This window comes from Anneissia japonica, unplaced genomic scaffold (genome assembly GCF_011630105.1).
Source record: "Anneissia japonica isolate Jap-2015-1 unplaced genomic scaffold, ASM1163010v1 scaffold7370_len818893_cov191, whole genome shotgun sequence".
NCBI classification, from domain to species: Eukaryota; Metazoa; Echinodermata; class Crinoidea; order Comatulida; family Comatulidae; genus Anneissia; species Anneissia japonica.
This window is the reverse complement of record NW_022687459.1, coordinates 393,250-403,676: the sequence shown is the minus strand read 5'-3', so window position 1 is coordinate 403,676 and position 10,427 is coordinate 393,250. Positions and strand designations below refer to the sequence as shown.

Below are 10,427 nucleotides of genomic sequence, written 5' to 3'. Positions count from 1 at the left end.
GGGTGATAAACTAATATTTTTTTTTATGGGGCCTTAGATCTGAAGGTTACGGTGCCCCTGACTTACCGCTCGGCCAATTAACTCGCCGATTTTCGATAATTTTTTAACTTTTCATAATTACAATTTTTTTTACACTTTTGTTCAATGTACATTTGTTATTTGTATTTTGTGACATATGTTTTATTATTTTTTTTAATCAATTTTACTTGATTTGTATGTTGATTTTGACCGAATAAGGAAGAATGAATGGATGGATGGATGGATTAATAAATGAATGAATGAATGAAGGGTCCGTACCTTTCCAATAGGCTAGAGAGTTGGCGCGTTATATACCGTATGATTTAATATTAATTTGCCATTCGTGTGGTGTCTTAAATTGAAAAGCAGCAGATAGGCCTAAAATTGTAACTTTTCAAACATATTTTTTTTGTTTCCGACTTGAATAAATCCCTACGTCACACCTTCTCTGTAAACGCATCAATGATTTCAAAGACGAAAAGCCCCACACAAAAGCTATTCTATTGCAAACATCAACAATAACGAGTGCTATTATAATAACATTGGCACGTTGTTGCTAAGAAGGGGGTCACACTGAGTGCACAATCAATGTTGTCAGGTAACCAAGTGAGTGCCAATAGGGTCAGATTCCATCGAGTGTCAGGACAGTGCAGGCGATAGATCGGGCTAATAATATTTCCCTCATTTCGTGGAGATTTTAAAGACATGGCCTAACTTGGTACAAATTTTGTGTGTTGAGATTGAGTTTGGTAACCACGGACGTATTTAAACAACAGTAGTACATAGTTTTGAAGTCTGTTACGAGACATGCCTACTTTATAAACCTTTAATAAGGTAAAGCCCCAGCACGTCAAGGACTACTGCACAGGACCAAACGTATATTTTTAACTTCAGCAAAATGGGCGATTTAAGACCACCAAAAACATCCCAATCAAGACCACCAGCCTCATCCGATTCACTGACAAACCAGGAGATAGAATTGTTAAATGAAACATTTCCAAATTTCTTGTGTATCTGTGAACTTTGTAATTGCGGGTAAGTGTTTGTATTTGTTGTTTATGGGAGCATGATGTGACAATTGAAATAGCGTATTTAAGTCATTTTTGTTTTGTTCTGGTCACCAAATAAATAGTCCCTCATTCAATCACACAGGAGTGCTCGAAATCGAAATAAAAATGTTGTTATGTCTATTATGTCAACGTATACGTTTATACATTGTGCATTCGTACTCATCTTATCTATTGGTATACTATATATAGGGCCTATAATTATATATTTATACATTAAGTGAAATGATATACCGTACATTATATATATATATGTATATATAAAATTGTATATATGTATATATATATATGTATATATGTATGTATGTATATGTATGTATGTATATTTATGTATATATATGTATATATATATATATATATATATGAATAGCGTATCTAAATACTAATACTAATACTAATATATATACATGATTATTATATTGATGTAGTACACATGTGACGTGACTTGACTGTATTCGATAGTCGAGCTTCTTAGCAACGAACTTAAATGCGTTTTATAGATTGGTAATTGAAACATTTTCATTGACCTTCGTATCGCATTTCATAAAGACCTAATGCGTCGGTAAAATTAGTAACGAGATTGACTCGGACAAAATTGATTGTCTATACCCGTTTATCATTAGATCGCCTCGGTCATTAATGTACTTGATTTGGAATAGAAAATTAAAATGTATTTTGCTTGGAATTTAAAATTAGGCAATTGAAAATTATATTTTATATTTTTATTTTTTAAAGTATTATTGATTGTATATATTTTGTAATTGTCCTTTGAATCCGGATTGATATAATATAGGCCTATTTGTATTTTTGTTAAATTGTTTTTGTTTAGATTCAGTTTTAATGTATTATCGAAAATAGCGTCATTATCATCATCTTCCTCTTCTTCATCATAATTTTCATTAACCCCAGTATACTGTAATCATACACATCATTATCGTTATCGTGGTCATTATCATAACTATAGTCAGTAATTATCATCATTATCATTACTATCATCATCAAAGTCAAGGTTGTTCTCTTATACTCATTATGATAATCATCTTCGCCATCACTGTCAATCATAATATAGAGATTCCTAATTCATTATCACACCCTTCATCATAATCAATCATTAGTATCGTCATTATCAACATTGTCAATATCACTCCATTGTCATCATCATTATCATCATCATTACCCATAATCATCATCATCATCATCATCATCATCATCTTCAAACTCAAATAACAATTATAAACAGATTTGTCTTTAGGTATAATGTCTTAAGTTTATTGTGCTGCTCAATTCGTAATTTCAGGTTGGTAATTGTTTCAAATAAATCAATACCGTATTTGATATTAATTTTCAAGTTACATTTAAACAAAATATTAACGCCCTCACGCGGTGACTCCAACTTTGATGCCATGGTCTGGGCTTTCCCAGCAAATGCGAAATGCGCCGATTCTATGAAATTTGTACTAAATTGATAAAGTTTTGCATAATACCATAAGTTTACCAATTACCCTAGTGGTCAAGACTATAACATGAATTGGAGAAACACGAATGCGTCGATGGTGCTTACAAAAGGCGGATTCATCTCGCAAGCCACCCCGATTAAATTGTTGAAATTTATTAAAAACTTAAGTAGGGGAAGGAAAATTGTATTCAGGATAATACCATTTCCGGCCATCTAGCGATGTATGGACATAAAATGCCGTACCAACCCCACCAACCATTTTACGAGCTGAGGTAGTCTGCACACCATCTATAAAATTCCTGCCCCGGGCCCCCCTATTTCAAATTTCAGATACGCCAATGCTCCATGGAGCTTCTTCTCCAATATGATTATTTACACCTGCCTACTTTCCTTCTTACATAATGTGTTTGCTATCTATTTTCTAGCCGACATGTTCATCACAAGGACTGCAAAAAACGCGGCAAACCAAGCAAACCTGTCGATATGGACTGCACGCTCAGTGACTATCAAAGAACGTATGTACCTTATCCTGGGAACCAGCGAAGGTTACCCATCTTCCCCACTATACCACAACGAAATCCCCATCCAGCTCCGATGGACCTAAACACCATTCAACGGACGGATTTCATCCAGCGCGGCCAGGTGGTTAAACCAGAGAGAGTCACCCAGGTGGGTTGATACATACGTTTTCTTTTATCGCGTAATTGTTGTTGCGTCTATCACGCACAGTACGCGTTGCATTAAGCCAATCACAAGATGACGGATCCGTATTTTTACATTTTCATGACTGAACCAAATGCATAACGTCAGCAACGAGACCACCTGTTTGAATAATGGTTTGTTAGTACCAGTGTCACTTTGAGTTCAAAGAATAAAATGTTATCACATTTTTTTTCCAGAAACATACTTACAAACCGACAGATGCACCATTGGACGGAAACACAGTGTATAAAGAAACTTACCCAGGTCATGTGTCGTTTCCGAACATTCAAATGCGTCGGCCTAGGACGCAGCAAGGCCGAGGGATTTTTTCGGCAAAGTTCGATTCCCGAACCACGAACAAAGAACAGTTCAAACACTGGAACAGTCACCCAGAGCCCGCATTCAGTGAATACCCATGTTTCACAGGTAAGTCACTGAATCGTCATAAACACTGTTGGGTCACACCACAGTGTCACCTAATATGTATGTAAAAAGAAAAATAATTTTGCCTGAATCATAAGTGATATGCTCAGTATATTCCTCTAAGATAGGGCTACGCCTATGAAAGGGCATATTCGGTACTTAGCTTACAGTAACTACTTGTTCTGCCAATTCTCGAGATACTCATGGGTATTTGGCATTAAAAACATGGAAGCAGGATTGTTTTGAAATTTACAATGGAAAGTGTACGACCCTGAAATGAAGTTAATATAGAACGTATGTCTATGGCAATTATGCTTTTCGATACAATATTATTCCCCGAATCCTATCGGAAATCACCTTGTTATTATTATACAAAGACCAGAACAATGGACAACTGTAATAAATTTGTGTACAGTAGGCCTAACTGTTTTGCAAACACACACGTCGAATTTATGACATGAAACTGTTTACTATAGGTGTTTTTATTACGATGAAATGTTTTGTAATCATGCTTTTTAATAATTGTTTCTGAATGTTTCCAACAACATGTGTCTGCATGTTAATCAGTCTGAAACGATATTGAAAGATAATATTCAGCAAATTGCTAATGGTTGTTTTCACGGCAATTGCACACTGTCGCCTAATAATCCATGTAAAATTTGGACTGCTAAAATCCATTTTAAATACCGGTACCTGTTTTTCATTTATACAGTGGTTTTGTTTTGAAGATGTTTGTTTTCAAGTATACAGGATTTTTATTACGATGAAAATGTTTTAAAATAGGCTTTTTAACTTTTCCAAGTGCGATCAACAGAAGGTTCTGAAATTTTATAAGTTGTTGACCAAACATGTAGCTGCATGTTGATTAGTTTGAAACGATCTATATTCATGGAGAGAGCGGCAGGTTGATAATGTTAATTTTCACAAAGCTTTTTAGTTGTGACACACCGTCACTCCATCCTTGTTGGTAACCTTTTAGTAGATGAAAATTTGAGCTGTACATAAATGATCCACGTAATTGGCGAAAGATTGATCAACCCCGGCCTGTGATTAGTCACTATTTTATACTTCCCTTCCATCACATGTTTAATGATAGTGACTGTTTCGTAGTCAATTTAAAGACTTAAATCAAAATAGAAACGGTTTCCAATAGGAAGATTCATTCGTGGCTTCGTGGTGGAAGTCATAAAAAAAATACCAGTTATGGTCATCATCAGTGTAACAGCATATTACCGTACCTCTATACAAATGCACACCCTTCACTATGTCCCTGAGTGAGTTTGTAAATCGAGAAAAAAGATAAAATAAAGCTATCGATGCAAGATACAAATACATATACTATAAGCCTTTTCATAAATGAATTTCAATGAAACACGATGCCAGATTAGTACCGTTAAGTTCAAAATTTGATAGTTCTAAAGAAAGTTTATCAAACATTGGAAATTCTGTATTAATTGAATCGTTAATTGGATGAATGTGTGTACTGTGTCTAACTTATGTTTTTCCTCGTTAATTAATTACAGGCTCCATTATTTACCCTGGGACAAAAATGGAACATATGGAATCAACAACCCAGCACGACTTTCCAGGCGCTGTTGCTGAACCAGTGAAAATGGTTAAAATCACCGATGGAAACTTATCGTTAGAGGGTAAGAATAGCTAGGCCTTACAGGCATGTTTTGGTGGATGGGGTGCTTAATTCGTTCGATTCGGATCGGAAAGCTTACCGAAACCGAAAAGAAAATCGAATCAGTGATAAGAATAGGGACGCTGGTTTTCAGCCAGTCCGATTTTGATTTGTATCCGATGTGAATGCAGCTTCAGACATATTCGGTGGCTTGGACGGAGCCAAACACTTAAGCCTGCCATCTGTGTTTTTCGTTTTGTGTATACATTCTAATTCAAAATTTTAACTTGGTAACACAATGGCACGGTAGCCGATTGCATCGCTGAACTTTCTTCATTAACTTGCAGGAAAACATGATCATTTGACTGTCCATAAAGCTACATACACCAACAACGGACTTGGCCACCGAGCGGAGCGTATAAAACACGAGCCGACTATAAAAAGCCGCGGAAAGTTCCACGGCAAGACACAACATATGCGCGACTTCCCAACGTACAAGAGTCAGCCTCTGCCGGTAAAACCAATCACGCCCCCACCGGCAACAATACGTCTTAGTATGGATTCAAGGTAAACTTTTATGGCTTAATCACAGTTAATACTATTAATTTCTATATCATGCTAAACTGTGATGTTATTGATAACTTTTTAAAAATGTGTGCACTGACTATTTGGTCTATTTGTTTTTAACAGGTTGGAGTTTAAGACAGAACAGCAAATGGAATTTGGAGGATACGACGTAAAACAAAATCCGAAGCGAGGATTGATCCGTCACGATATAGATGAATACAAACCACCAGAAGTTAGCTTCGAAACAGATACCGTCAACAAGGTATTGTAAATGCAATAATATAATCAAATTATTACAAAAACGTTTAATAGACACGTGTTTTCATGTATTTGGGAGAGGGACGGAACTGTATAACGGTTTGTCGTTGTCTGGCTCAATGATTCAAGTCCCTATTTATTATTTTTCAATTTCTTTTACATTTTTCTGTTCGTAGTTGACATATCGACCGATCGAAGTAAGAGACGCACCAACTCATCGCCGACCGCACACCAATCACAAACCGCGCTCAGCAAAGTTTAATGACCAAACGATAAACAAAAAATTCTACAAAGATTGGAAGGTCAAGCCCAGGATACGATATGGTGACTTTCATGAGGCCCACTCCTACGTCAAGCCGCAAGGTAGCATGGAGATTGAGTCTTGGACAGGCGCAACATACACAACTAAGAAGCCTGATCCGGACCCTGTACGAAATTTCAAGCCAGAGCAGACTGCAATCGAGCATACGGGAAAGTTCGATTTTACTACAGTACATCAAGCCACTTATAAAGGTACGCGGCCTAAGATGTGTAAAGCGCAGGCGTACCTTCTTCAGCAAGAACTAAAGAGGAGGAAGCCCCAAAAGGTGAAGCAGAGGGAACAGACACTAGGGAATTTTGTCGACAAAAAGAAGGAAATGTTGGCAGCGACTTAGTGGCCTAATTTTCTAAAACTGGTGTCACATCCTGATAATTCCTGTCACGAATCGAACTTTCACCCAGTGTACGTCCCTGGTTAGATCGCCGACTGGTTCTGCATTGTTATAGAGACTTGGGAATGTCAACCTGGTTCCAATTTATTAAAAATATGGGATGCAATCAACGGAACTGATATAACCTTTAATAGTACTTTTTCCTCTGAGAACAAACGATCTGTATTCAATACGGGCCCACGTTTTCGCAAATTCATTCATAATATTTATTTTTAGATTTACGACCATCGATTTAGGCTTATATAATAATTTACACACACTTCAATTCACTGTAACAGACGCAATGGGGACCGTATGGTTACCCCCGTTCCTTAAAAAAATAACATAAGGTGCCACAAAAAATATCTAATATATCTATTCGTACTTAATGTCCCAAGATGTCACAAGTACCACACAATTTGTGGTTTCTGGCGTCGTTGTAACTTCAATATTATAGAAAATAAAACTCAGGATATTCAGTACTTTTATGACTAGTTTATTTATGACAGTACACAAGCTTTCGTGCACACAGTGCACTTCTTCAGGTGAATGTGAAGTTAACATAAACTTGGTGTATAGACCTAAGCAAGTTCAATATTATAGTTATTCCTTTCCTTTCTTTGAAGTCAGTATACTGAGTCATATTTCGAGGGTTGTTCGTTGCATTTTTATAAATGCAATGTTGCATCTATATTAAACTAGTATGAATGCCTGCCTACAATCTTAACATTGTAAAGCAAAAATGAATATATTAAATAGTCCAGTGGCATATTGATATAGTACGTTAAACCTTACAATTAATGGGTGCGTTTATAAAGGCCTAACACTTATATGAGTATAATAGTGGGGCCCTATAGAAACCCAGGCCTGATATACTGATTCGTTGAGTAAACTAAAAATAATTAGTAAAGTTTAACCAATAACGGGATGTAGAGCTGAGGATTTTTACATTCATATACATATTCACAGCATGCATACAAGATGGGGGGTGAGCTAACCGAATTTATAATGTAAACTGTACGGTTTTCATGCAAAATGGTAACAATTTCAGCATTAACAATTGGCAATATAGGCCTAAGGAAAATGATAAGCAATCAATGAAATCAAACATACTGTATAACGAAGATATTACATTCTACACATAATTTATACTAAATTTTATGCCGCACAAGTATGTTATAACGAAATTGCACAATACTGTATAGCATTATTATTAGGCCTATTATTTATTTATTTATTTATTATTATTATTATTATTATATTCAATATACAATTACTAGTGCTGTTCAAGAATTGAAAAAGCAAATATCAAAGTCCAAGCACATTATTGTCTCATTAATATTTTAAAGAAATTAAATGATACATGACGTCATTCCATACTGCTGTTCTATTCGATAAATATATGGTTTAAGGCTGTCAGCATTATCTGAGAATTTGTCATATTGAAGATGGTGCTTTGTTGTTTACATTGTGTCTAATTGTGGTCGGTATCAAAATGTTATTATTCAGATGTTTGTTAATATAAAATTAATAAATAAAATGTAAACATCTTTGAAGTGTTCCATATATGCAATACCGATTCTATAATAAAACGTTTATGTTTCATAGTCATCGAATGTATTATTCTTAGTATCATTATTCAATAAATATAATATATCGTCGCTCACATCACGAACTAACACAATCAAAGTAGATTGTGTTAGTTCGTGAAATCACAGTAGCGCGTCAAAACGAGCGCGTATTGGTTGTCAAGCAATTTTGTATTCTTTACCACACAAAAAGACCTTAACAACAACAGCGCATATTTTGACGCGCTTTCTTACCTAAAATAAAAAATATACTTGCAGCGAAAGCTGAAGTACTGTACATTTTACAAGTGTAATATTCATGTTAATGAAGATTCCTGATTGGTCAGACACCTCCAACGAGATAAGATCCACATCAGCTAAAATGTGATTCATTCCGACAAATCTGTGGGCACTTCATTACTTATACATTTAGAGAACCAAGAGTAACATTGTATAAGATTAACCCAATAATTTCTGATAAATCAGAACATGGCAAATATCTCACTAACGCACGTGCTTTACGCTATCTTTTTTGGAAACTTAGAAACAATATTCATTCATCGTTCATTCATTCAGTCATTCATTCATTCATTCATTCATTCATTCATTCATTCATTCATTCATTCATTCATTCATTCATTCATTCATTCATTCATTCATCTATTCATTCATTCATTCATTCAATCAATCATTCATTCTACTGTCCAATTATACTGGGTACCTCGTGTGTGGATGTGATCAGCGCAGGGTACTCAAGATCATGTGACAAATGTCAATTGATTCATTAAACATATTTAGGCAGGACAATATTCAGACCAAAAGGAAAGGTAACGCTGTTTTACAATATGGTCCTGCATACATAAAATACAATAAAAAAAAACATACAAAAAGGCTACCTAAAACAATTATATTATAAGGTATACAATAATATTAAAAACAAGAAAAAAGAAGATTAGATTAGCGATAATATTATTTGAAATAGGCCTAAATTTAATGAATTAATAAAATAAAAAATTATAAAAATAAATACACAAACTAGTACTTTAAACAAATAAGAACACACACATATTACCAGTTGGTTGGGGAAAAAAGCGCAACACTCAAACACAAATTGGCAATTGAGAATTTTATCCTGTGAGAACATAATTTAATTATAAGTACTGATAGTATGCCTAATCCATGCGTGGGTTGGTTCGACGTGGAGAATTGTTAAAACCATATACATGGTAATATAGATAATGATATAACACAGTATGTTAAACTTCAATAATATTTTATAAGCTTTATAAAAATATTCATAATTGCAACAAGATTTAATTGTCAAGCCCAATTAAAACATTGTACTTGATTGCAAGGTCCTTATGCAAAACCTGGCAAGAATATGACTATATACACAGGATTTAGACCAATTTGAAAGTCAACGTTATAAAACTATGATCACAATGTGATGTCATGATTGACAGGACATTATCATGGACAGAGGAGACTCAAATTAGCTCATGGAATTCATTTTCCATTCGATTCAAACCTACATTTTACAAGATAAAAAAACACCAAAAAGTCATAGGTTACAATTCTAAAATTATAGAAAATACTGGCTCATCACTACCTACATGGTTGACTTATTAATTATTACTCCTTTACTTATTACTCCTTCAACCTTTGTTCCAACTGACTGCATACTGCAGACGATATCCTGAAGGCAAATACATATTTTGAGAACATTATTTCTCATGACGTACTGTTTGGCCAAAAGCTGCAACAATTCGATACCATCACCTGTTATACGGCAATTAACAGACACAAATATATTATAATGACCCTTAAATTAGTTGGTAATCCATTTCAAGTTGATTTATGTCAATCTGTGTTTTCATTGGAAGTTGTTAACTTATTTATAATTTTAAATTAGCAATTTGTTTAGATATAGATTTCAACACGGACTGTGCTTTAACGTCACTAGTAAAGTGACACTACACTGACGTCATTTTATAGTCTTTATTTTTTTCTGTTCGCACAGTTTAAGAGAATGAGATGCTTATGTGGTTA

General features: G+C 34.7%; 1 protein-coding gene across 1 annotated transcript; it reads left to right on the top strand.

Annotated features, from left to right (window-relative positions):
- Nucleotides 1-615: 615 nt before the first annotated feature.
- On the top strand, nt 616-7,254 carry LOC117118766 (stabilizer of axonemal microtubules 1-like). Its single transcript, XM_033263468.1, has 7 exons — nt 616-1,053; nt 2,967-3,210; nt 3,441-3,669; nt 5,190-5,315; nt 5,641-5,860; nt 5,984-6,122; nt 6,295-7,254. The coding sequence occupies exons 1-7, from the start codon at nt 917-919 to the stop codon at nt 6,772-6,774; spliced, it is 1,575 nt and encodes a 524-aa protein (XP_033119359.1). The 5' UTR covers nt 616-916; the 3' UTR covers nt 6,775-7,254.
- The last annotated feature ends 3,173 nt before the right edge of the window (nt 7,255-10,427 follow it).